At 36.4% G+C, this 27,803-nt stretch overlaps 1 protein-coding gene across 4 annotated transcripts in view; it reads left to right on the top strand.

Annotated features, from left to right (window-relative positions):
* Positions 1-27,282, top strand: part of LOC149807910 (dedicator of cytokinesis protein 7-like) — a 184,966-nt gene extending 157,684 nt beyond the window's left edge. For 3 of the 4 annotated variants that reach the window (XM_089971876.1, XM_089971895.1, XM_089971866.1), the window contains 6 exons: positions 4,221-4,311; positions 11,894-12,039; positions 14,845-14,988; positions 17,873-17,982; positions 21,073-21,231; positions 25,720-27,282. In XM_089971876.1, coding sequence (XP_089828002.1) covers positions 4,221-4,311; positions 11,894-12,039; positions 14,845-14,988; positions 17,873-17,982; positions 21,073-21,231; positions 25,720-25,786 — 717 coding nt within the window. In that variant the 3' untranslated portion in view covers positions 25,787-27,282. Of the gene's footprint in view, positions 1-4,220; positions 4,312-11,893; positions 12,040-14,844; positions 14,989-17,872; positions 17,983-21,072; positions 21,236-25,719 lie in introns of those variants that run through there. The other variant, XM_089971884.1, reaches the window with a different exon arrangement.
* Positions 27,283-27,803: the final 521 nt, after the last annotated feature.

Raw genomic sequence — 27,803 nt, 5'->3', positions numbered from 1 at the left:
TGAAGGGTGCCTTGTCCAGCTATATCAGAACCCATGGTAGGTTGAGTTGAAGGTCAAAGAGGTCCTTGTTCTGATTAATATCCTTCCATCTGTAATGGCAAAATTTTAATGAAACCATGGAATGGTGGCCCAGATTATGATGGACCTAACATCTCCACCTCTAAAATCCATTAGAACAAGTTTGCTATTTGTGATACAGAGGCTTTTAAGGGATAGATCTGTTTACATTACTTGAAGAAGATCTCGATTTTCCCTCGCTTTCACAGTGGCTGGCCTTATTGCTCTTGCATTCTTTACACCACTTGTTTGCAGAAATAATTTAACAGCTTGTTAGATATGAGGTAGGAATGCAGTTTCAGCATTTAATAATTTGGATGAAAAACCTGCTTGTCAAGTTATTTCAGCCAGCAAGGAAGAGGCTGGATTTGTCATGCCAGAACCTCTTTGGAATTTGCAAACTTTCTGTATCAAGCGACTGGGACATGAAAATGTTGGCTCCTGGGGTACCATTGGCAGCAGTGTTGATGGCATTGGCATCCTTATGGAAGTGGGGTACCATTGGTAGCAGTATTGATGACATTGGCATCCTTATGGAAGTAGGGTACCATTGGTAGCAGTATTGATGACATTGGCATCCTTATGGAAGTGGAGTACCATTGGTAGCAGTATTGATGACATTGGCATCCTTATGGAAGTGGGGTACCATTGGTAGCAGTATTGATGACATTGGCATCCTTATGGAAGTGGAGTACCATTGGTAGCAGTATTGATGACATTGGCATCCTTATGGAAGTGGAGTACCATTGGTAGCAGTATTGATGACATTGGCATCCTTATGGAAGTGGGGTACCATTGGTAGCAGTATTGATGACATTGGCATCCTTATGGAAGTGGGGTACCATTGGTAGCAGTATTGATGACATTGGCATCCTTATGGAAGTAGGGTACAATTGGTAGCAGTATTGATGACATTGGCATCCTTATGGAAGTGGGGTCCTATTGTCAGCAGTATTGATGACATTGGCTTCCTTATGGAAGTGGGGTCCCATTGTCAGCAGTATTGATGGCATTGGCATCCTTATGGAAGTAGGGTACAATTGTCAGCAGTATTGATGACATTGGCATCCTTATGGAAGTAGGGTACAATTGGTAGCAGTATTGATGACATTGGCATCCTTATGGAAGTGGGGTCCCATTGGCAGCAGTATTGATGACATTGGCATCCTTATGGAAGTGGGGTACCATTGGTAGCAGTATTGATGACATTGGCATCCTTATGGAAGTGGAGTACCATTGGTAGCAGTATTGATGACATTGGCATCCTTATGGAAGTGGAGTACCATTGGTAGCAGTATTGATGACATTGGCATCCTTATGGAAGTGGGGTACCATTGGTAGCAGTATTGATGACATTGGCATCCTTATGGAAGTGGAGTACCATTGGTAGCAGTACTGATGACATTGGCATCCTTATGGAAGTAGGGTACAATTGGTAGCAGTATTGATGACATTGGCATCCTTATGGAAGTGGGGTCCCATTGTCAGCAGTATTGATGACATTGGCTTCCTTATGGAAGTGGGGTCCCATTGTCAGCAGTATTGATGGCATTGGCATCCTTATGGAAGTAGGGTACAATTGTCAGCAGTATTGATGACATTGGCATCCTTATGGAAGTAGGGTACAATTGGTAGCAGTATTTGATGACATTGGCATCCTTATGGAAGTGGGGTCCCATTGGCAGCAGTATTGATGACATTGGCATCCTTATGGAAGTGGGGTACCATTGGTAGCAGTATTGATGGCATTGGCATCCTTATGGAAGTAGGGTACAATTGTCAGCAGTATTGATGACATTGGCATCCTTATGGAAGTAGGGTACAATTGGTAGCAGTATTGATGACATTGGCATCCTTATGGAAGTGGAGTACCATTGGTAGCGGTATTGATGACATTGGCATCCTTATGGAAGTGGGGTACCATTGGTAGCAGTATTGATGACATTGGCATCCTTATGGAAGTGGGGTACCATTGGTAGCAGTATTGATGACATTGGCATCCTTATGGAAGTGGAGTACCATTGGTAGCAGTATTGATGACATTGGCATCCTTATGGAAGTGGAGTACCATTGGTAGCAGTATTGATGACATTGGCATCCTTATGGAAGTGGGGTACCATTGGTAGCAGTATTGATGACATTGGCATCCTTATGGAAGTGGAGTACCATTGGTAGCAGTATTGATGACATTGGCATCCTTATGGAAGTGGGGTACCATTGGTAGCAGTATTGATGACATTGGCATCCTTATGGAAGTGGAGTACCATTGGTAGCAGTATTGATGACTTTGGCATCCTTATGGAAGTGGGGTACCATTGGTAGCAGTATTGATGGCATTGGCATCCTTATGGAAGTAGGGTACAATTGTCAGCAGTATTGATGACATTGGCATCCTTATGGAAGTAGGGTACAATTGGTAGCAGTATTGATGACATTGGCATCCTTATGGAAGTGGGGTCCCATTGGCAGCAGTATTGATGACATTGGCATCCTTATGGAAGTGGGGTACCATTGGTAGCAGTATTGATGGCATTGGCATCCTTATGGAAGTAGGGTACAATTGTCAGCAGTATTGATGACATTGGCATCCTTATGGAAGTAGGGTACAGTTGGTAGCAGTATTGATGACATTGGCATCCTTATGGAAGTGGAGTACCATTGGTAGCGGTATTGATGACATTGGCATCCTTATGGAAGTAGGGTACAATTGTCAGCAGTATTGATGACATTGGCATCCTTATGGAAGTGGGGTCCCATTGGCAGCAGTATTGATGACATTGGCATCCTTATGAAGTGGAGCACCATTGGTAGCAGTATTGATGACATTGGCATCCTTATGGAAGTGGGGTCCCATTGTCAGCAGTACTGATGACATTGGCATCCTTATGGAAGTAGAGTACCATTGGCAGCAGTATTGATGACATTGGCATCCTTATGGAAGTGGGGTACCATTGGCAGCAGTATTGATGACATTGGCATCCTTATGAAAGATTTTCTTGGCTCTTTTACTAACCCATTTATCTGTTTATGAGATCTTTCATCCATATCTCGTTAAACTGGGTGTGGTCCCATTGAACCTCATACAATTAATACAGGTGGGGCGATTATCTTGAACTTCTTTTAGACCCCAGACTTCAGTCTGCCCATGATTACCTGTAATTAAATAGTAAACCAATGGCATATGTGGAAGATATCATTAAAGTGTTGTACTAAACTTATTATGAAGTTTATGCTCAGAGTTAAGATAAATGCTTGGAGAAATCACTGAAATGATGTTTATTTACTGATATAGCTTACAAAATGGTTGAGTACTGACATATATGTAGTATTGACTATTAAGGCAAGGCAGACTGAGATATATGTAGTATTGACTATTAAGGCAAGGCAGACTGAGATATATGTAGTATTGACTATTAAGGCAAGGCAGACTGAGATATATGTAGTATTGACTATTAAGGCAAGGCAGTCAGGATGGGGCTGAATAGCCTATTGTCCAACAAAGTAAACGATTGAAGTGCAAAGTATTCAACTGTAATGAAACGTTAGTAAGACACCATAGGAAAATAGAGTATAATTTTCTCTGATAATAAAACTTAAGGGTTGTTCAAAATAGTTGAAAGGCACAATATGGAAGATATCTTTTTGAGGCCTTTTCTAAAGACATACTGACCAGGGATGAGAGGAAGTAGTAAATGATGATTGATGGTACCTGGCTCCAATCCATCCATTCAGAATGAGACCATTCTTGTATGATTTACATCTTAGCAGAGAGATGTTGTTTTAACACTTTAATTGCTAAGCAATCCAGATGATGTGCTTATTGTCTTTTTTAGCTTGAGAGGGAAGTATTTGTAAGCTTGTGAATGTTCTAATATGTATTATGATTGAGAGATGTATTTGAAATGATTAATAAAATGTAATGAAAGAAATGATAAATTATCGGGTATGCAAATAATTATTATTGTCACCCGAGTTGTCAGAAAAGGTGACAGTGTCATCTTTCCAGTAGTGATTGCAGCAGCATGGGTGGCAGAGGCAATTATTTATTGATTTATTAAATTAAATTTCTGCATGCAATAACTTTTAAAGTCATATGCAGGAAATTCACAGCTATAGCTTGTGCAGAACCCTTGTTGTCAGTCAGTATATTTTCTGTTTTGCAGGCTTGTATTCAGATTACCTATGTTGAACCATATTTTGACTCTTATGAGCTTCGAGATCGAGTCACCTACTTTGAGAAGAACTGCAACATTAGTAAGTTTTACTTTACATGATCAGGTAATAACTCTGGTTAGGAAAACTTTAGTGGATTCTTTATCATTTTACTAGTTCTTCATATGTCTCTCAAAAATCTTTGCATTCAATATTTTCTACCAGTTGCTGTATTTGTCATTTAGATATTATTATAATATTTTTTATGATAGCACACTATTTAATGACAAGTAGGGTACATTCAGGAATTCCACCATCTCCACAAAGGGGGCATAGAATATTAAATATTTAGGTCAAATTTTCAGTCATGGCTTTACATTTAGAAGACCTAGGTCATGGTAAAATTTTACCATTTTCTGTCATTGTTTATGGAGTTGCAACCCTTGTTTGACTCCTAACTTAGCCCCTCCATTTCATTTCCACTTGTTACCATTTGAAGGACTCCATGGAGTGTTATCAATTTTGGTATGAAGCTTTACATTAGAAATCTAATCTGACTATGCATTAAAAATATCAAGCTTGATTTAGCCTGTTACTTTTTTCTGGCAAAACTTTATTTTGCCTTTGTCTAACTTAGAACTTTGCCATTCAGTTCTGGCTAAATAAGCTTAGAAGGACTGCATGAATTCAGGCCAGATTTTTCTTGATGCTTGACATTACAAAGGCCCATATCAAGTTCGAATTTAAGCCCCACTTGGTCACAGACCAGAAAACAGTATATGGAATGGCTTGTTGTCTGTCATCTGTTGTTCCTCATCTGACATCCACCCATCTGTTAGCACAGGTTTATTTTTCATTCTCCTTGTAAACTAATTTGAGGATTGCCATGAAACTTTACACACACATTCGAGTTGATCTAAAATAAAAATGGTGCTGTTCAGACATTCATTATGCATGTAGTATTGAAAAATCTTCCTGTTGCTACCCCTCCTAAATGGAAAGTCATATGGGCTTTTCATCAGAAGACTTCATATGGTGTCTAGTTAGTCCTAAATGAAAATGATGCCAATCTGACATCTAACTTGGTGGCCATAATGGATGTCAGATTGTCGTACCTGCCATATTGCTAGACAGTTGGAAGTGTAAAAACTCAGAATGTTTGTTTTCAGGTCCCAGAGGGGGAGGTGGGAGGGGAGGTCAGTTTGCATGACTGAAAAAGCCCCTTTGTCCAATTGAGAATACACTATCTTTTCATATTAAGTCTATAGAAAATGATTGGAAATTCAAACCTGAATAAAATGTTTGTTTTCATCAAAGCATTTAATACACTTACAAAGAAAGAAGTAGTTGGTAGATGTAACATTGCAAAAATATCATTACAGACATATATACATATGTGCAAACATATAATACAACCACACTGACATTGGGGCACCAAGTGGCCGAGTGGTCCAAAGCACTCTTCATTACAGATCACTGCCATCTCACCTCTATCTGCGTGGGTTTGAGTCGAGGATTCGGCCAATGTGGGTATGTGAGAAAGCTTGCCAGTAGCTTCTTGTGGGCCGGTGGTTCTTCCCAGGGTTCTTCCTCCACCATTAATACTGGCTGCCATGCATAGCCTATCAGGTGCTGAAAAATGGCGTTAAACCCCACAACAACAACAACACACTGACATTAAATAAAAACATAAATCAAGTTTATGTCTTTAAGATCCATTGGATGGCAAAATATATGCTTAATTAGATGTAGTCTTTACTGCTCTCAACAGTTCAGTGTGGGGTTTTGGTTTTCTTTGAAGGTAATGCAGGTGTCATTATTGTTCATCTTCACACTCAGTTGAGACTGGATGTTGTGGTTGTTCAAACTTATCTGCTGGATTCTCTGAGTGAATGCTGATCATAACTGGGTTGTTCTTGACTACGATAACATTAGCATTATCAGAACTTTGACCACGAGACTCTAACAGTTACTTATTATTGTCTTGCATTAAATCATTTTTATGGCAAAAATCATCCTGAAAAGCATGGGTCAATTAATAATTAGTATTTGAATAAGTTTAAGATAACAAACAATAATTAAGATGACAAATCTGAATGTTCAGTTCAGCATGTCACCTTAGTTATATATGGGTGGTGCTTCATTTTCAAAAGATATTCTTCACTCCAGGATGATTTATATCTTTATAGTGTTTGCAGTATGTGCAGAGAATTACCTTCACCCCCATTTGCTGTTGTGCTTCACAAAGTAAAACTCCATCATTCGAGAGTTCTGAATTTTATTTTGCTTGGCTTTGCTTGCTTTTTGATAATAACTGCTTTCTTAATTGCCTTCAAAAATGAATCACACTTAATTATTATTCTAACAATTAAAATAATCATGCTTAGCATTTTGTGTATGGAGTAAAATCCAGCTTCAAAGAAACATTGTCACTATCCACAAACTTCCCAATAATCTTTAATACAGATGACTTAAACATTCCCATTCAAGGCAGTGATGTGTAATAAGTTTTATTTTTCAAAATGCATCTATCTCCAGAATCTGATTGATTTACCTAAAAACTTAAACAAATTGGGTTATCCCACTTTGTGAACTTTATCTATTCAAATCACCACAATGGACTCTCCCACAGTGGTCTTCAAAGGACTTAACATATCACCCTAGCTATTGTCAGCCAGTTAAGTAATATGTAAATGGTTGTTTTTACCAGACTTCTTTGCCTTTTAATTGGCTCTGTGACAATTATTTGCTGTATAAAGTGCACCAAGCATAGTTTTACTTGAGCCCTAAGCAGTTTACCATTTATACATATTACAGATACATACCAAGGTAATTGTTTTGGGTTTTTTTGGAAGATTTCTGAAAATTTTGATTTTCAAAACACAATCACGTCAGGGGAGTTCTGAATAAAATGTCACGTTTTTATGTGACACACATTATGGCAGGTATGGATTAGCATCAATTTCATATTGAAATCTTATTATTGCTTCTCCAAAATTGATGGTCATGTGAACAAAGGGTTTTCACCAAAAGACTTCAGTTATGTCTAGTTGGTCTTGTAGACATCCAATGTGCCAACCTCAATGAACATTTTGAAAATCTTGTTACATTCTCTGGAATGGATGATCATATCAGCATGGGGTTTGCACCAAAAGTCTTCTGATGGTGGTGTTTTGATCTTAATGCAATTTTTCAGCACAAAAACTGTACAAGATAGCCAGTATAACTGTTTGAGGAAGAACCTGGAAACATAAGGGAAGAACCACTGATCAGCTGGAAGTTTCTGATGGTGTTTACTTTGTCCTGAAATGAAAAATTTGCAGACATTACATCTAATACGGCTGCTACAACAGCTTATTTAAAAAATCTCTTTGCTCAGGAATATGAATGAAGGTTTCAACACTAAACAGTTAAAAAGAAGAAATCAGTGTATCCCCAGGGGTGTAAGATTGAGGGTAAAAAAAAACCTTTGATGTCAGAACTGGGGGTCAAATAAAAAATGTGGGTGTCAAAAATGTACTGACAAATTTTTATATGACTCGTACTTTTTCAGCTTCAGATAGGATATTGCAACTTGCACAACATTCTCTCTCTCCAAACATACAAATAAATCAACATACACAATTAACAGACAAATGCATTATCCATTCAAAGAATAATTTTATTAGTTCATTTTTCTTTTAAAGTCGTTCTTTTAACAGTCTCCTTATAATCAATATGAAGCAATATTATAGCCCAACACAGTACATACATGCCAATACAAAAAGCCAAATAAATCTTTTTAACAAAATGGCAGTCAAATTACTGCCATTCATAAAATGTGTACTATCATCGGTTTCATTGTACTTCGTCCTAGAACATATTTATCCAAATATCAAGGAGGATAATGATTATCTTCTTTCTAATAAGTTACTCTTGAACTTTAAGATCTGTCTTTTATTGCAGCAAAGTTAAAAACCAACAAAATCTGCAATGATCCGCTGACTTTGTAATCCAAATAATGCGTTTGTCTCTGCAAGTTTACTGATTTCTTTGTTGTGAAAGAATGTCTTGGGTTATAATGTGTTCTCCAGATATCTTGTGGTGAACAAGGGCAGATTTTTAAAAATTCTAAAACACTGTCAAGAAAGGATTATTCACTTTTGCTGTCTTTGCAATCACGCAATCGTAAGTCACACCGGTAATCCTAATGTATGAATACCGTATTCCAGTCAAGGGCATTATTTTCTCCATTTTTCATTAAAGTTAGATCCACAGTTACTCTTTTGTGTGCTGCTTCTTTCACTTTATTCACTAATTATTTTTAGTGCACGGCACTTTAATCTGGAGATCACTTTCTAGTGCATCAAGCAATGAGATTAAACATCTAGATGACGGATTGCTGAGCTTAATGAAAATCGCGTGAGAGCTCGCGAGATTAGGGGAAGCTGCTCCATCATAACATTGCCTGTGCTAGTCTGGTTCATTGTTTCTAATGTTCCCTGCGTTGCACTCTGCTATACGAATAGAGGAGCGCAAGGCAAGGAGCAAACAAAGAGGGGAACCAGTCAATGCCTATGCTTGAAGAAAATACGATGCCATCCATCGTCCAATGCATTGGGTATTAAATAAATCCTGATCACATTATGAAAATCCTTTGCGTCAAAAAAATGCACGGCAACAAAATGTGTGCGTCAAATTTCTCCAGCGTGCGTCCCTGACGCACAAATGTGCATAAAGGGAAACACTGAGAAATTGTCTTATCTTGAATTATTGGAAATTATAATTTTACAATAGAGCATCAGTCCCAATGATGGACTCTTGCTAATGTTTTCTTGCACAGTTGCTATGTATAAATTCTCCAAACCACTCAACAGACATTGACCAAATTTGACCAAAAACATTCTGGCATAAAGCTCTCTCATATTTGTTCAGACTAATGCCAATTTGCCATCCAGTAAGGCCACCGTTACAGTAGGTAAAATAATCATTTTAGGGCTTCTTCTCAAAATCCCACTCCTCGTAAGTTGACTAAATTTGAGAACAGTTTCCTGGCAATATTGGCTTTCAGATTTGTTTAAGTGATGCCAATCCACCTTCAGTTATGACCATTATGACTAAATATAGAAAACCTTTAAACAAACTTCTCAAAAAACACTAGACAGATTTTGATTAAATTTTAAAAAGAGCATCCTTTTATGAAGGTCTTTTAAAATGAAGCCAATCTGTTATCAGTTACTAAAAGTAGAAAATGTTTAAAAAATTTCTCAGTAGAGCATATATGAATTTGACTAACTTTGTCAGAAGACATGGCATTGATGGTTTGCAAATTTGTTTCAATGCTTTGAATGAGCTGCTGGATATTGTGGAAAATTTACAAACCTTGTAATGATCTTTTCGCACAAAATACTCAACAGAAAAAGACCCCTTTGGCAGAAAGCATCCACTGACACAAGGGCCTTTTAAGTCTTTACAAAAGACGATGATCAACTGTCAAATATGGCCACCATTGTTAAAAGTGAAAAAATATTTAAATGACGTGGTCTCAGAAACGGCTCATCATAATTTGACCAATTTTGACAGAAACATCACAGAATGAAGGGCTTTCAGATTTATACAAATGATGCTGATTCACCATTAAATATGGCCACCATAACCAAGAACAGAAAACCCTTTTAAGGACTTCTCCAAAAAACACTTAACAGAATATCATGGATAGCGTCTTGGCATGAAGGACTTTTAATTTTGTACAAATTATGCCACTATGCCATCAAATATGGCTGCTGCTGCTTTAAAATTAGAAAAAATTGCACCACTAACTTCATCTAAAATACTGCCTTACAGAATTTTACCAAATCTGACTGAAAGCATTGTAGCTTAAAGTCCTTTTAGATTTGTAGAAATTATGCCAATATACCATCAAACATGGTGGCCATTGCAAAAAAATTTAAAAACACTTCACAACTTTATCTGAAAGAGCCACTTGACAGAATTTGACTAACTCTGACAAAAGCATCATGGCATTCAGGTCTTTCAATATTTGACAAACACTGTTGATGTACCATAAAATATGAATGAATGTCTAACAACTAGAGAAAAGTTGAAACAGCGTTTTCACAGAAAACATATTAACAGATAGCATCTTCCTGATTCAGATTTTATGGAAGCTGTTCCTGCATTTGCCTGTTAGTTACATGTCAGGCAGGTGAGCAGTCTTAGACTCTCTTGGGTCTATTGTTTTTACTGAATCTGTATGTCTTTGTTGATCAATTGAGAAAGTACAATGTTTCCCGAATTTGTAACCTGACTTATCTCTTCTGTTTTCTTTTGGTTCTGATTTACTAACTGGTGCTTGTTATGGCCGAGTGATAAATATAAAAAGAAAATATGTTTTTGTTCAGAACTTTGCTAAATAGCTCATATAGTGCTGGTGTTTGATATATTATTTTGCATATTAACAGGTTCTTCTATCCTATATCTTGTTTCTAGACTGGTGATTCCGAAAGTTTTCATATACCTTTTGAAACTGTAAATATCATCCTAAAAAAATAAGTAATTACATTATTTCCTTCAGCTGTTGAGTTGTTTTACAATGGACCAGAATGCCAACTTGCATATTTCACTATATAGCATTTCAAAAAGGTCATAAAATTTAATAAGATACCAATAAGGATGTCCACTTTTGTAAAATGAATACTTACTTCACACCTCAAAATGTTGCAGTCATTACATTATGACATCATCATTATGATGCCATTTGTTGCCATAGTGATATGACCTCTGGGAGAGACTGGACAGACAACATAGATGCAACTTCAGTCTCTTATTAAACAATGAAAAAGAAAAATGCTTAAAGTTTTAATAATCCCAGTTGTAGTCTTGTTAAAGAAATGATAAAGTCAGTAAAAATTGTTCAAGACCTTAGAAAGTCTTTAGCAGTTATAATCTGCTTTACACTAGTCATGACATGCAGACTTTGTGTTGTTGAAAACTGATGCAGTCTCTTTGTTACAATAAAAATGTCAGTGGCATTTTTTGCATATTTGGTGAGGGGGTCCAATCTAGAACCTGGATAAATTTGAGGAATTTGAAAATACTCAGTCAACTATTCTTTTATGGACAATTTGGGACAGGGTACTTTTCCCATACTTCTCTATATAATAACCCTTGGGACACACGGTACTTTTTCCCCATACTTCTCTTTATAATAACAGGGTTCTTTTCTGATCCTTCTCTATATAATAACTCTTGGGGACAGGGTACTTTTTCCTATTCTTTTGTATATAATAACCTTTGGGGACACATATTTAACTAAGAGGAGCACAAGAAAACGCACACCAACCTATATAAATGTTTTAATGATTTTGGATTGCTTGGACCCTTGTCTATGTAAAAGTATAAATATTTAAATAGTTAAATACTCCAGCATTTCACATCTTTAGTCCCCAAAATACTAGTCATGATCTGGAAATTTATTGAATACTGGAATCCAGCAAGATTTTATCTTTTAATTACTTTGATGAGTGCAAATCCAGGAACCTTTTTGTAACACATTACTTTACAAACTGGATATTTAGGAATGCAAATGAAACATTCCAGCTGCTTAGATTGTCTATCTACAATTTTGACTTGCTGTGTCCTGTAAGAGAAAGAGTTTAAATGTTAATTGATTGACAGTTAAGTTCCTCTTTTTGATTACTTACAGAAAGATTTATGTATGCCACTCCATTCACACTAGACGGCCGTGCCCACGGTGAGCTACATGAACAGTACAAGAGGAAGACTATTCTCACCACCAATCATTTCTTCCCTTACATCAAAACAAGGCTCTCAGTCATCAACCGGGAGCAGGTATGCTGTAGAGAAATTTGTTGTAATTAAAAATTCCAGACCTCTGTATTAAATTATGTTATTTAAAACATTTATCATATGATGTCTTGATATGAAATTGCAGTTATTTTATCCTTTATTTAGGCCCACCATAAGGCTGACAGTACTGTATTTTATGAATGTGGGGATGGCTAAATGATCATTATTTTTGCTTCCCAAAGACATATCAAATTATTTATTTGATATCTCAAAGATAATATGGGAAGAAAAAATGTGCCCCTTTCCCTGCAGTAGCAAAGTTAGCGCCTTTGATAGTGTGCTACAGCGAAGAAGAACAGACATTTTTTTCTGTCTTAACATGTTAAAAAAAAAGGAATGAAAAACTGTCATTGCTTGCCTACTTTTTATATTTGATACATGTCCATGAACCAGAAAATGCAGCAATACTAGTGTTAGAGCTTGATTTTATATGTGTTGTTATGGGATAGCTCTGTCCAATGACTTCTTGCTTGAGCTCGCAAAAACTCACCATACTCATTGCTGCTGATAAACCTTCTTAAGAATAAAGGTGCAGATGAACCAAAATTCCAAGAGGTCTCAATGATTCACTGGTGTAATAATAATAATAATAATAATATCAATTTGTTTACAGAGTGTGACTCATTTAGTGAGTGACTATTCTCCCTTGAAGTCCTGTTAAGAAGAGTATAATAATGTGCATTATATTAAAGATAAAAGTAATTACTGTTCATTTCAATGTGATCAGTATTAAAATACTAAATTCCATTATCTATTTAAAACACATACATGTTGATGATATCTCTTCTTAAATACTGATATATTTTCAGCAGATGTTACATATAGCGAAGGGGCCCTGAGTGGCCAAGTGGTCTAAAGCACTCACCGTTCCGGATCACTGCCATCTCACCTCTGTCTGCGTGGGTTCGAGTCCAAGCTCGGCTAGCGTGGATACCTGGGAAAGCCTGCCAGTAGCTTCTCATGGGTCGGTGGTTCTTCCCTGAGTTTTCCAGGGTTCTTCCTCCACCAGTTATACTGGCCGCCATGTATAGCCTATCTTGTGCTGAAAAATGGCGTTAAACCCTAGAACAACAACAACACATATAGCGGAAGCTTGTTCGATAGAACTGTACCAGAGTATTGGAAGCTTTTTTAAATTGCTGTTCTTGGTTTTTGTGCTTATAGGTTCCCATGTGACATTGATCTCAACTGGTACTGTTGAAAAAGGTTTGAATAAATCCTGAAGATCCTCTGATGCAGCTCTATTTAAACATTTATATACAAGAACTGCTTTGTGAAAATCTATCCTTTCATATATTGTGCACCATTTTAGTTCTGTAAACTAGTGGGCTCAGCCTTAAGTGACACTCCACAGAGTATGAATCATTTGGACACATAGCCCACATAGAGGACTAGTAAATGGGGGGGAGGGGGAGATATAATTATATGGCTCATTGGACAGAGCCTACATAGATGAGTAGTAAACAGAGGTGGGGGTGGGGGGCATATAATGTTTGAATTTTCAGAATATGATGCATACACTTTGGGAGATGGATACTGAATACAGTTCCAGATAATTGTAGATGTGGAACAACCGTACTGATGTAGAAAGTGAATTCTCTTTATCTGAGGCTGCTGATGGTTCATCACACCTTTCAAAGCAATTTACCTTGCATTCTACCATGACAGCTACCAGTCAGCTGTTGCATAATAGAATATGCAGTGGACCTCCAAATTATCATAACTTCAAAATTTATCATTCAGATTGTGAGTTTTGATGGAAGAGTAATAAAAAGTGAGTTTTACATAAATTGCTATGCTGATGAGGAACCAAAGCTGTTTATGCTTGGCATTCTGTCAGTTAAGTTTCTAGTATAGATGGCTTTACCAATGAATTTTTTCCCCTCACTTTTAAAATATGGAGTATTAGTACAAGCCCAAAATGCATTTCTGTGCTGGTTACAGTACAAGACAACAATGTGTCATTGTGCTTATTACATTATGAGGCCACAATGTATCATTGTACTGATTACATTATGTTGTTGTTGTTGTTCTAGGGTTTGACACCATTTTTCAGCACAAGATAGGCTATATATGGCAGCCAGTATAAATGGTGGAGGAAGAACCCAGGAAAACCCTGGAAAGAACCACTGACCCATGGGAAACTACTGACAAGCTTTCTCACATACCCACCATGGTCAAACCCGAGACTCAAACCCATGCAGATGGAGGTGAGATGGCGATGATCCGTAACAGTGAGTGCATCAGACTACTCGGCCACTAGGGGCCCCAATTACATTATGAGGCCACAATGCATCATTCTGCTGGTTACAGTACAAGCCCATAATTTGTCATTTTGCTGATTACAGTACACACCCACAATGTATCATTGTGCTGTTTGCACTACAAGCTCACATTGTATCGTGTTACTGTTTACACTACAAGCACCCTTTGTGTCATTGTGCTGTTTACACTACAAGCTCACATTGCATCATGTCACTGTTTACACTACAAGCACCCTTTGTGTCATTGTGCTGTTTACACTACAAGCTCACATTGCATCGTGTTACTGTTTACACTACAAGCACCCTTTGTGTCATTGTGCTGTTTACACTACAAGCTCACATTGCATCGTGTTACTGTTTTCACTACAAGCACCCTTTGTGTTATTGTGCTGGTTACAGTACAAGCCCATAATGTATCATATTGCTGGTTACAACAGACTGTCTGCTGTACTTTTAGGTAATTTTGTCTCCTATTAAGGTAGTCATTGAAGATATTATGACAGACTATCTGCTGTACTTTTAGGTGATTTTATCTCCGATTGAGGTAGCCATTGAAGATATTATGAAGAAGACCAAAGAGCTTGCAGTTGCTAATGCAACAGAACCGCCAGACACCAAGATGTTACAGATGGTCCTACAAGGATGTTTGGGCACAACTGTCAATCAGGTTAGTAAATTTCCCTTTAGCGGCCATTAGCACCAGACCATGAGTATACAGATAGTTGATTCTAATTAATTTCAACAAAATAAAATCAAGTTTTCAAGAGATATCATGCTCATGGTGTAGGATCATGAAAGAGCACCGCCCAAGATGTCAGATGCATGTAACATCACAGATGCCATACAAATTTATCTTAATGCTTCATGTGGGAATGAAAGACAGAATGATAACAATTCCAATGGCATAAGAGTTGACCATCATCAGTGTTAATATTTTGTGTTAAAGTTTTGAAACGTGTATTTTTTCTATAGCAGTTGCAGCTTTGAACTTGAACTTGACTATAATATTACTATATAAGCTTGTACCCTGATTTAGCAAGTTTTCCTGTCTTGCCTTCTTAAGCAGGAATCTGCATCATTAGTAATGCCAAATTCCACGTAACACAAATTCTGATAATCCTGTGAACCATTGTAGTTCATTTGGTAGATCTCCAGACTTGTAATACAAGGGTCATGAGTTTGATACCCACCCCAGTCAGCCCAGATCAGCTTCCTCAGGGTGTCCTTTGGAAAGGCACTTTGGACCGATTTCCTTGAAATAACCAGTGATGTGTTGAAAGTGCCATGTATAGTGTGATTTTAGTGATCACTGTTACTTAACACACTGAATAATGGCTATATCTCAGACCAGAAGTCTGTATATGTTCTTTTATTTGAATCAGTCTGATTAAAATTAAGATCTAGTACTCTGATGAATGTCAATACAAGGTCATGTAATTTTGACCTTTTGATTCACTAATCAAATTACAGCTTTCACACAGCAAAACCTGATTTGAGCAAGTCTGTTTTGAGCAACATCTTGTCATTTGCAACTGAAATCATTATGCATGGATCAATTTTATGATTTATAAATGCACTGTCATGAGTGATGACATGCAGAAAATGACCTGTGACCACAATGTTTAGAAAACAATTGTTTTAACACTGCTATAAATAATCATACCCATACCACAGAACCATATATAACACTGTTAACCTTTGTAAGCATGGTCACTGATGAGGGTCTGAGGGTTAGTACAGATTATGAACCCATATGAAACAATAATCCCTTGGAAGGGAGAAGTACACTACAGTCTGAAAAGAAGTTGCAGAAATTACAGATACAACCATTTCTTCTTTTTAACTGCTTTGTATTGAAGCTATCTCTGAGTGGCTAGATTTTAAGACACAATCACATTGTGACCATATTGTATGTAAGATTGGCAAGAGAAGCTAGACATCATTAACAGACTTTTGGTGAAAACACCAAATCCATTCGGGAGGAATAGTGATAAGATTTTCAAGATCACCATAATGGCAACCATATAAGATTGGCACCATTTGCAGTTATGTGCAACTACCGTATAGATATAAGACAAGGCAAACTGCAAACAGCAAAGGTCCTGATCTGCCGTAGCATAATCTGCCTGCAGATCAGGACCTATGTTGTTTGTTCTGCTGATTACTTCTAACAAACTATACAGACCCAAATCTGATGGATCAGTGCAGTTTGCAATTGGTAATATTCTTATAAGCAAGCAAATATGGTAGAGGTTTTTGGGTTGATACGACCATCCATTCTGTAGGAGTAATGATAACAAGATTTTCTTTATAAATCAGTAAATTTTATGTTTTGATTTAATTGGTGCATACATGTTTACCAAAGGTCTCATCAGAACTTCTATGGTTTATGATAGCTGTATATCATTGTTGCTGTATTCAAATATTTTGAGATAAATACATCTAATATTTAAGTATAGAATGGACTGTGAATAAAGAATAAAATACATGTACTGTAGTGGGTATTTTTTCAGTATAATTTTGATGTTGACAACTGGCCCTCCACAGACCTGTTATGAGACCAGCTATCTTTAGGGACTGCTTTTTTCTGGCAATAGGGGTTGGTTTCTAAAGCTAGGCTTGACTGTATGCCCATGCTACCAAGGAAAACTCTTTAATTTGGCAAATATTTTTCAGTCATGGAAAAACCCAGGAATCTTTTATACCACTTTATTAGAAAAAGAAAATATGTAATTGCCTCATAATTGAACTGATCACAAGTTAAATTTATGAGTTTTTACTAGAGTTCTTAGAAGTTAGAGAACTCTTCAGTCAGGTGAGGTACTATTGTCATAATGATGACCTTGGTATATCTCCTAGACATTTGTGGGGTCAGTCCAAGTGCTCAGGCAACAAGATTAGTGAAGTAGGTTGGATACCCAAAAGTAGGTTGGTTACCAAATAATCAGCTCCATTATGTTGGAGGTGTATAGACCAATCTATCATCCCACTGTACCTGTGTCTTTGATGTGTGATCTTTATAAGTTTAAGAGAGAAAAAAATCTTGACCAGTTCTCCTTTTGATAAATAAAGTTAACAAACAAGTAGTATGGTAGGATATATCTTCGCTTATTCTTTGGTAGCTCATACTGGGATCACATTGTGAAACAGTGTCTTCAATAGTGACATTTGCCACTACTTACATGCTCAACTTGCCATTGCCATGAATTTTATTATCAGATTTTATTTCTACACCTCTCCCTCAATAATTTGCGCACATTTTCACCCAAAAAACATAGACCATACTATAAGCGATGGCATGAGTTTACAAAGGGACCTGAAAAATATTAAGGGAAATAGAGCCATGCAGGAAATCAAAAATGGGGGTGGCGTATGGGTCTGTTTAATGGTTAAATACTCATTTTATAATTGAGATGGGAATATTTGTCAGTAAATAGCTTTTACTCATGCGTTTCATTGTTTACTTTATTTATTGCAAATATAGACCAGTCTAGATGGCAGTAGTCTTTCATTTTTTTATCCTGATTTGTTGTTCTATTTATTGCAAACAGGGACCAGTTGAGGTGGCTCTAGTCTTTTTAAAGGGTGTATCAGAGGGCAAGGAGCTGCCATCAAAGCATCACAATAAGCTCCGACTGTGTTTCAAAGACTTCTTGAAAAAGTTTGTAATCTTTTTCTTGCATGACAAGATTATATTCTTACTGTTTTTCTAGTTTCATACATTGTGGATTATTATATTCATAGAATCATCAATTTACTGTAAATTTTATCAATTTAGTGTGGTTAAAACATAATTCACTTTGTATGCATTATATGGTATTCTTTCATGTTGTAATGTTATTAGTTATGTAAGATTAACTCCCGTAGGTGATCTGTGCAATTTATTAGTTACTAAACACTAGTAATGTTGTGAAGAGAGACAAGAACTGCCTTGAGAATATTTTTATCATAGATTTTCCTGTCTGGCATGGTTTGTTACATGGGTAATTTCAATTTTACATACAAGAAACTGTAAGCAGGTGTTATGGTGTGTTATAGGGGCCTGGAGAGTACACTGTGTACAGTTTACATATGGTGCCTTTAAAGGGGCCTGGAGAGTACAATGTGTACAGTTTACATATAGTGTCTTATCGGGGCCTGGAGAGTACACTGTGTACAATTTACATATGGTGCCTTTAAAGGGGCCTGGAGAGTACAATGTGTACAGTTTACATATGGTGCCTTATTGTGGCCTGGAGAGTACAGTGTGTACAGTTAACATATGTTGCCTTTAATGGGGCCTGGAGAGTACATTGTGTACAGTTTACATATGGTGTCTTATTGGGGCCTGGAGAGTGTATGAGTGTGTTTTATTTAGGTTTTTAACATAGCTTCAAAAAACATTCAGTCATATCACTATGATGTCTGCAGTATGACAGTTTATGGTGATGTTTAGCACTGGGGCATCATGCCGCAGACATGTAGAATGATGTCCCACCCAGTCACATTATCCTGACACCAGGACGACCAGTCCTAATACTAACCTCTTAATGCTGACCACCAAGCAAGGCAGCTGTTAGTACCATTTTTAAAAGTCTTTTGGGATGACTTGGCCAGGGTTCGAACCTGCAGCCTCCTGCATCCGAGGCAGATGTTCTACCACTAGGCCACTGGAGAGTGGAGAGTACAGTGTGTACAGTTTACAGATGGTGTCTTATAGAAGCCTAGAGAGTGCAGCATGTACAGTTTGCATATGGTGTCTTCTAGGGGCCAGGAGAATAGTCTTATAGGGGCCTGGAGAGGACAGTGTGTACCTTTTACATATGGTGTGATATAGGAGCCTAGAGAGCAGAGTGTGTACAGTTTACAGATGGTGTCTTATAGGCACCTGGAGAGTACAGTGTGTACCAATTTCATATGGTGCCATATAGGGGCCTGGAGAATACAGTGCATACCATTTTCATATGGTGCTGTATAGGGGCCTGGAGAGTACAGTGTGTACTGTTTACATATGATGTCTTATAGGAGCCTGGAGAGTACAGTGTGTACAGTTTACAACTCTCCATTCCTTGGTTAAAGCTATTCTAAAGTTCTTAAAACTCTCACAGTGCCATCAGCTTTATATGAACTTTCAATTAAATTATTAGCTTACATTTTTATTGTGCAACATCCTTTGCATAATCTATCCATCAGCTTTTAATTTCACAACTTCTCCAAAAATATCACTGAGTAGATTTCAACAAAGCATGACAGAGAGCATTCTGGCATGAATGGCTTTTAGATTTTACAAATGTCACCCATACACCATCATTGCTAAAATACAAGGCCTTTAAACATCCTCCTTTCTAATAACTGATCAACAGAATTCGATCAGATTTGGATTTTATTGAAAGCATTACTAAAAGTAGAAACATCTTTAAATGATTTAAAGGCCTTTAAGATTTTGTACAAGTGATGCAGATTTGCTGGTAAATATTTCTACTGTTACTAGAAATAGATAAACTTTGAAACAACTATATAACAAATTAAAATTCAAAAGACTTCGACCATATTTGACTGAATGCATCCTGGCATGCACACCTTTCAGTATGGGACAAATGAGTTTTGGATAAATGGTGATGATATACCATTAAATATTGGTCAGACGAAAAAGAATCAGAGAAACTTTGAAACAGTTATCTTCATAACATATGTCATCAACATCATTGGAAGAAATTTTTAAAGAAAGTTATACTGTTGACCCAGACTTTATAGCCAACTGCAGTTTCATTTTTCGGTATGTAGATGGCAACCAGGTGAGCCATCCCAGGCCCACTAAGGCCTCTTGTCAGAACTAGGTTAGAAATGCCTGGACTCCCATTTAAAGAGAGATGTTGATCCGTACTGGCTGTAGAGTATGTAATTGGTGAATCCACTAAAGTTCTCTATCTTTCCAATAGATGCTGCTACTTGAGATCTCTGGATCGAATTGGATAATTTCTAATATCTAATACTGAACACAGTTTATGTTGTGTTGAGATTGGTTAATATGTATAGACACGAGCGTGTTCTTTTTATTATGGATATTCCAGAGGTGTTCTTTTATTATCTCTTGTAATTCCCTTTTTAGTCTCACCTACATATTGTTTGCCACAGAGATGGCAGGTGAGTAACTAAATAATACCACATGTAGCACAAAGACCTCTTTACTTTGAAGTATCTTTGAGCTTTGTGCTTCTAAATATTTTAGGTTATTGACCTTTTTGGCAACACTCTTGTAGGTAGTTCACCACTTTTTGTCATTTTGCAAATTTTGATCATGGTTTCCTGGCCTCCTTCTATAAAGGTTAGGTAGCAGCAGGTGCTTGGCTGTATGCATTCTGAAACCGATTGTCCAGTTTTCTCTTTTTGTTAATTTTCAGAACTCTGATCAGTGTGGTTGTGAATTAGCTCGATTTTATCTGCTGATGCACTAATGTCAAGAGTCATCAGTCTATTGTTGGATTTGGAATCTATCAGTTAGGTTTTTGCAGAGGTTTGCCGTCACTTCTGATTAAGTTTAAACTGAATAGGATGTGGAGGCGTACCATCCTATCTGCTGGGGTGGTGTAGTCCTATCAGGTATCACCTTCACTTCTGATTAAGTTTAAACTGAAAGTAGTTGATGCCTTATAGGATGTGGTGGTGTACCGTCCTATCTGCTGCAGTAGTGTAGTCCTATCAGGCATCACCTTCTCTTGTTAGAACTTGCTTTATGACCAGCATGAAATACATTAAAGTTATTTTTTAACAGATGCTACGATGCGTTACACAAGAACAAACTGCTTATCACAGTTGAACAGAAGGACTACCAGAGAGAGCTGGAAAGAAACTATCACTCCATCAAGGAGAAACTGAGACCAATGATCTCATCAAACGCTACCACTCTCAAGCGATCTAGACATCATAAAAGGTAGAGAGGTTTTATTTGACAACTCTTGTAATTAATCTCCTCACATTAAGGAAGATTGCCTAAAACATTGTAATTATCAGAGACAAAAGAACAAATAAGCACAGGATGTCTTAGAACATGCACAAAATGCAAATACTTTTTCCTGTACAATATAAGTATCGGCTTTCATGCTAAATCATGGTGCATCTTATAAAAAATGCTATTTTGAAGTACCAGCAGTAGCAAAAATGCTAACAGCCCCAACATCACTATGTTTGGAGAAAACTGGATGCAATGAAACATTTTAATGTTCTTTGTAACATTTATATTGCATACCAGGTAGGTAGATAAAATCCATTTCAATCACTGACTTTAACATTGGCTATCTGTATTAGTTTTGTCTGAGTAATGACAATTCATTTGGCAAGTAAAAATAAATTCGCTCACAAACTCTGTCTAATTGCCTGCTATGATGAATCTAGATATTGTACTTTTGATAGACAGAATTTTCATTTGTTTATTTGCCTTGACCTAAAACTGGTATGTAATTGATAAATAAGGTGTATCGCTCAAGGATATGTTTTTTAATGATGGTTAACTGGATATAAATGAACACATTTTATCTTAATTAAAACTTTAGATTTGAAAAATCATTTATAAAACAGACATATTTTTGCAGGCATTCTAATGCACAAGTTATCTTTTATTTTTCGTGGTAATAATAGAACATCATAATGTGAACATATTTGTAAATTGTTAACATTAATTTACATATCTCTCTGAGGTACCATCTTTCTTCAATTTCAAAAATGCTGCAAATCACCAATTTAATTATCCCTTCCCCAACGACCCTTCCCCAATCAGCATCTTTAACACCAATTCAGCAATGACCATTCCCCAATCCACAGATTTAAAGACCAATTTAACAATGACCCTTCCCTAATCCACATATTTAAAGACCAATTTAACTATGACCATTCTCCAATCCACAGATTTAAAGACTAATTCAACAATGACCCTTCCCAGTCCACAGATTTTAAATACCAGTTCATCAATGACCCTTCCCCAATCCACAAGTTTAAGTATCAGTCAAATCATTAGTTTTTGAAACACCAGAATAATCAATTCCCATGAAAGTGAATGCATTGAGTTGAGTTTAGCTTAATATGAAATGCAATACAAAGATTCTAATTATTCTAATTAGCTCACCACTACAAAGAAAGGGATAACTATTGTACAGCCCGAATGCTGATGTCAGCACTCTACAAGTATATAAGTATAAATGTATGTCCAGACTCACTGCATCTCAATCATTCATTCTTTCTAGGTCAGTAATGAGCAGATTTCAGTACACCTAATCCCTGCAAAGGGGGGCTAGCGTGTTTGTTCATGCATGTACAATTAGTTGGACATTCTTGGTTAAGTTTTGCATTTTCCTCAGGATTTTTGCACACTGCATAGTTTGGTTCTCAATTACTGTTCATGTCAGAATGTTCAAAATCAATGATTGTATGCATTCCTGTTAGTACTACACTCTTAAAACAGGAGGAGGTCACTCTGACCCACATTTCACTTTTTCTGGCTTAGGTTAATGTTTTGCATTAAGCTTTGACTAAATAGACTTTTGGTACCCTGATATACCTGGAATCATGAAACATTGCAAGGAGATGTTTGTATTGTCAAACTAGAACATTATATTCATTTCTGTCAGTACAACATCTGTATGAAGAAGGTACATATTGCTGGCTTCGGTTACATTTTTGCTTCTAATTCATAACTATGTATGATGTATTTTGCATGCAGTTTACTGTCCTACCTAGAATCATGAAAATCAGGGGATGCATCTTGTTTGGTTTTCATTTATCAGGCGCCGTTCTTGCAGGATTCATAAAATTGATAATGATGTGCATTTTTATTAGTATCGCAACCTTTCAGAAAAATAGTTCATTGTGACTCATATTTCATCTTTTACTGGTTTTGATTAAGTGCTTGCAGTTTGCTTATGAAGTTTATTTTTGTAATGTTTTATAGATTCCATGATACCTAGAATTGTGACCCATATTCCATCTTACCTAGAATCATGAAGGTTGGTGAGGAGATAATCTTGATAAATGGATACCCTCATTGTAAAAAGAATCTATGTGACCTATATTTCAGGCATCATCGACTGTTGAAATTGTGTGTTTAAGGTTCTTTTATTGGGTGCTGTGTATGGTTCTGTCATGAAACTCAATAATTTGATGGAGTGCCACTACACCCTTACAAAGGTCACAGTGACCTATATTTATGTTTTTGTATCTGCTTTGTTCATTACCACATACTATGTTCTTCTATGTTAAATGCATCCAGAACCCATTCTGACCAATGCAGTTGAAAGTGGGAATAGCTAAATATATTTATTGAAGACTATACATTGCATGTTATAGGTGACCATCCAAAGGTTAATTTTGTATTTGTACATGCGAATTAGTATAGAATTAAATAAGTGGACTGCAGGCTTTCCATGTGAGACCTCAAGTGTAGTGGTTAATTAGGATAATTACTGATGCATGGTTATGCTGCTTAATATGGGCTGTCATGCCACGGTTTCTGGAAGTCCTGACATTCACTAAGTAAAATCTGTCTTCTAGGACTGGACTGTGATGATAGCTACTTATGTTTATTTTAAGAACAATAATTGTAAGAAAAACAGTCTTAAAATTGTGTCTCCTTTGACATCATAAAAAAGAATAAGCTTTTCTATTACTTTATGCTTTGTCACAGTTTGCTTGTGTGTATATAGTTAAATGGCATGTCAGCAGAATATTCAATAATAGATTGCCATTTAAAAGTTACAAATGTAAAGATAAGCAATTTTGAAACCATTTGAATTATAAAATGGACCAGCATAAAGATCACTTTAGTCTGAATTTATTTTTCTGCATAATAATTATAGCTTACTGGTATTATAGGATGGAGCTATGTAAACATTGATTTTTAAAAAATTTTTTAAAGCTCCATTGGTCATACACCAGAAGAACTTATGGGATGGGATGTTGTCCATCATCCATCCATCAAGTACACGTTTTTTAACACTACTCCTCCTAAATTACCTGGAGGATTGCCAAGTTTATCCTAAATAAAAATGGTGCTGCTCAGACATCTAATATGGCTGTTCAGACATCCAATATGGCCATCATGGTGGACAGCCTTAAATCGTGTTATTGCTACTCCTGCTTAATGGATACTCATATCAACATGGGGTTTTCACTGCAAGACTTCCCATGATGTCTAGTTGGTCCTAAATGAAATTGATGCCAATGTCAAAAATGATGTCAATATCAATGTGAGATTCAATATGGGAACCATAGTAGCCAGCTTGAAAATCTTGTTATTGCTACTCCTCCTGAATGGATGGTCACATCAACATGTTTTCACTTAGTTTGATGTCTAGTTAGTCCTAAATTTAAATGGTGCCCAATATGAGGTACAATATGGCCACCATGGGAGCCATCTTGAAAATCTTGTCATTTCTACTATTCCTGAATGGATTGTCACATGTTATGATGTCTAGTTAGTCTTAAAATTTAAAGGTGCCATTCTGACATCCAATATGGCCACCAGTGGCCATCATGAAATCTTGTTATTACTTTTCTCCTTAATGGATGGTCATATCAACATGAGATTTTAATTGAAATATTCTTATGTCTATTTGGTCATAAATGAAAATGTTACCAATCTGATGTCCAAACTGTAACAGCCATATAGGATGCAAGAATGGCACCATTTTCATCTAAGACCACATGGACATCTTTAAAAACTTGTTCTTACTATTCCTCCGACACGGAGGGTGCCAATCTCACATCCATTATGGCTGCCATGGCCACCATCTTAAAAGTCTGGTCATCACAAATCTACATAAACTGAAAGTCATATTGACATTGGCTTTTCAACAGAAGACTTTATATAATGTCCAGTTAATCTTAAATGAAAGTGGTGCCAATCTGACATCCAATATGGCCATTATACATCAGCCATTTTGAAAATCTTGTTATTGCTACACCTTAATTGAAAGTCATATCTTGAAAAAATTGTCTCTACTCCTCCTGAATGGATGGTTATACCAACATGGGTGTTTTCACCAATAGACTTCTTACGATACCTAGTTGGTCCTAAGTGAAAATAGTGCCAGTCATGATTCCATTATGGCTGCCATGATGACCGTCTAAAAATTCACGTTGACTGAAGATCATTATGACGGGGTTTTCACCAAAACACTTTTCATGGCATCTGCTTTGTCTAAATAAAATGGTACCAAGCTGACGTCCAATATGTGCACCACAGTATCAAATTCGAAAATCTTATCACTGAAAATACCACATCAGAGATGATTTAAAATGCTCTTATCTTACATTCCTGGAAATTCTTTTTGTGCATTAGAGCATCCGTCCCTTCAGTGGACTCTTGTTTAAAAAATGAGTAGTTATTATGTTTACTATCTTATTCTGTGTGTGTTTCTTTTTTTGTTAGAGATAAGGAAGGGAAGGAGTCCAGAAAACATCAGTCTCTAGTCGATACAACTGTCTCAATGGTGTGAACTGCAAGTCCTTGAACTTGATCCAGGACATATATAGAAGTGCAAGATTCAAGTGTGCAATATAGTTTTCCTAAAAAATTGTCTCATCAAGCAAGTATTGTTAAACTTTCATAATCTTGAAAATGTGCAATAAACAACTGAGTATAACTCGAAGAGGACTCATACTATTTTCAGTTGGTGGTGTTCTTTTAGCCGGACATGTCTCAATATATCAAGGTTATGGATATGGTATTGATGGATGGAAAAGAAAAGCAGAACTATGGATAACATGGAATTTAAAACAAGGGTGTGAGTCATATCTTAACAGCAAAAACATCGTATTGATTTCAGTTATATCCATACAAAGTTTTTCTCCCTTTGTCTCTTTTTAAAAGAAAATCTGCCATGGCTGTGAATTTCAGTAGGTATTTAGTCCCCATAATTGTTTTCTTGCTGCTTTGATTGGCTTTTGTTTTCAGAAATACATTAAGTAGTATTCCAAACCACGCCTGGTCCATCAATATAATGTCTCTGTCAACCAGGATGTTGTATACACAGGTGTCTGTATTTGCACTTCATTCACTAATTTCAATTCTTGTGCATGAACTTGAAATGGCATTATGTAACACTATGCACAGACCCTGCTGTATTGAAAATGTATGATCTTTCAACATGAATCTCAATAAAACTGATAAATGATGCTAATTTGTTATCTGCAGTATCATAAAGAAATAAGCTATTGTCGTTTTGAACAAATTAGTAGTTCACCAAATGACAGTCCTAAAATAATCTGATTTCTTAATTTTGAGGTCAGAACAATTTTGCAGATAATAGGAGTACTAAAAATTATATCTATGGATGAATGCAAATTTTTAACCAACAAACAGCCTTTACTGCACTTTAATATTTTGTCATTATTTGAAAGAATAATTTGATAATCCAGGTGTGCAAAAGTCACTTGATGTACAATGTATGATATTAATCCAGGTGTGCAAAAGTACCTCGATGTACAATGTATGATGTTAATCCAGGCATGCAAAGGTAACTCGATGTAGAATGAATGATGTTAATCCAGGTGTGCAAAAGTCACTTGATGTACAATGTATGATGTTAATCCAGGTGTGCAAAAGTAACTCAATGTACAATGTATGATGTTAATCCAGGTGTGCAAAAGTAACGTGATTTACAATGTATGATGTTAATCCAGGTGTGCAAAAGTAACTTGATATACAATGTATTATGTTAATCCAGGCATGTAAAGGTAACTTTATGTACAATGTTAATATCAGGCATACATAACTAACTCAGTGTACAAAAGCGGCCTTTTATCTTCTATTTTTTCAGAATATTTTCAAGTAAGACTTGAGCTAAATCGAGTTTAATGATGGAAGATTCAGGGTTTTGAACCTTGTTCCATTATTTTAATTGTTCTTAGAGTATTGCTCTGTGCTACGTTTTTGTTTTTTCATAATGCAAATGGTATTTTAATTGTACAATAAACATGGAGTCTGCTTATATTTTATGATGTTTGTTCTGTTTTTACAAAGGTCACATTTCCTTAGGTTTCATAAAATAAACTTTCATGAAGTATAACTTCAGAACCCACCGAAAAAGTGGAAAACTAGAATTTGATAATGTCATGTAAAATTTTATTTTGAACAGTAATTATTTACGAAAATATCTTCACATATGATTTAAAACAATTCATTGGAAAACTTATTAAAATTAGTCTCTCCTATTACAGTAAAGCTTGCAGGATTATTTTAAACCCTTGTCGCAGTGGGGGGTGGATAGAGTAAAAGGGTGGAGAGGATTAAGAAAAAACCTGCATCATCTTGCCACATATCCAGATGGAGTTGCCATGGTTTTGTATGTGGAATAGCTCTGCACACACTTTTTCATGGAGTAGAATATAATGATCACCGTGGAGTGGACTTGATTTTGATAAAATTAATGTGGTTTACTGTTTATGACCCATGCAAGTTGACTCAAAGAGTTTGAGAGAGAGAGAGGCACAGGTTTATCTACATTATCTTTT

Source organism: Sinohyriopsis cumingii, chromosome 1, assembly GCF_028554795.1.
Source record: "Sinohyriopsis cumingii isolate HCF-2022 chromosome 1, ASM2855479v2, whole genome shotgun sequence".
In the NCBI taxonomy this organism is placed as follows: Eukaryota; Metazoa; Mollusca; class Bivalvia; order Unionida; family Unionidae; genus Sinohyriopsis; species Sinohyriopsis cumingii.
The sequence above is the reverse complement of the archived record's forward strand: the minus strand, read 5'-3'. Positions and strand labels throughout refer to the sequence as shown.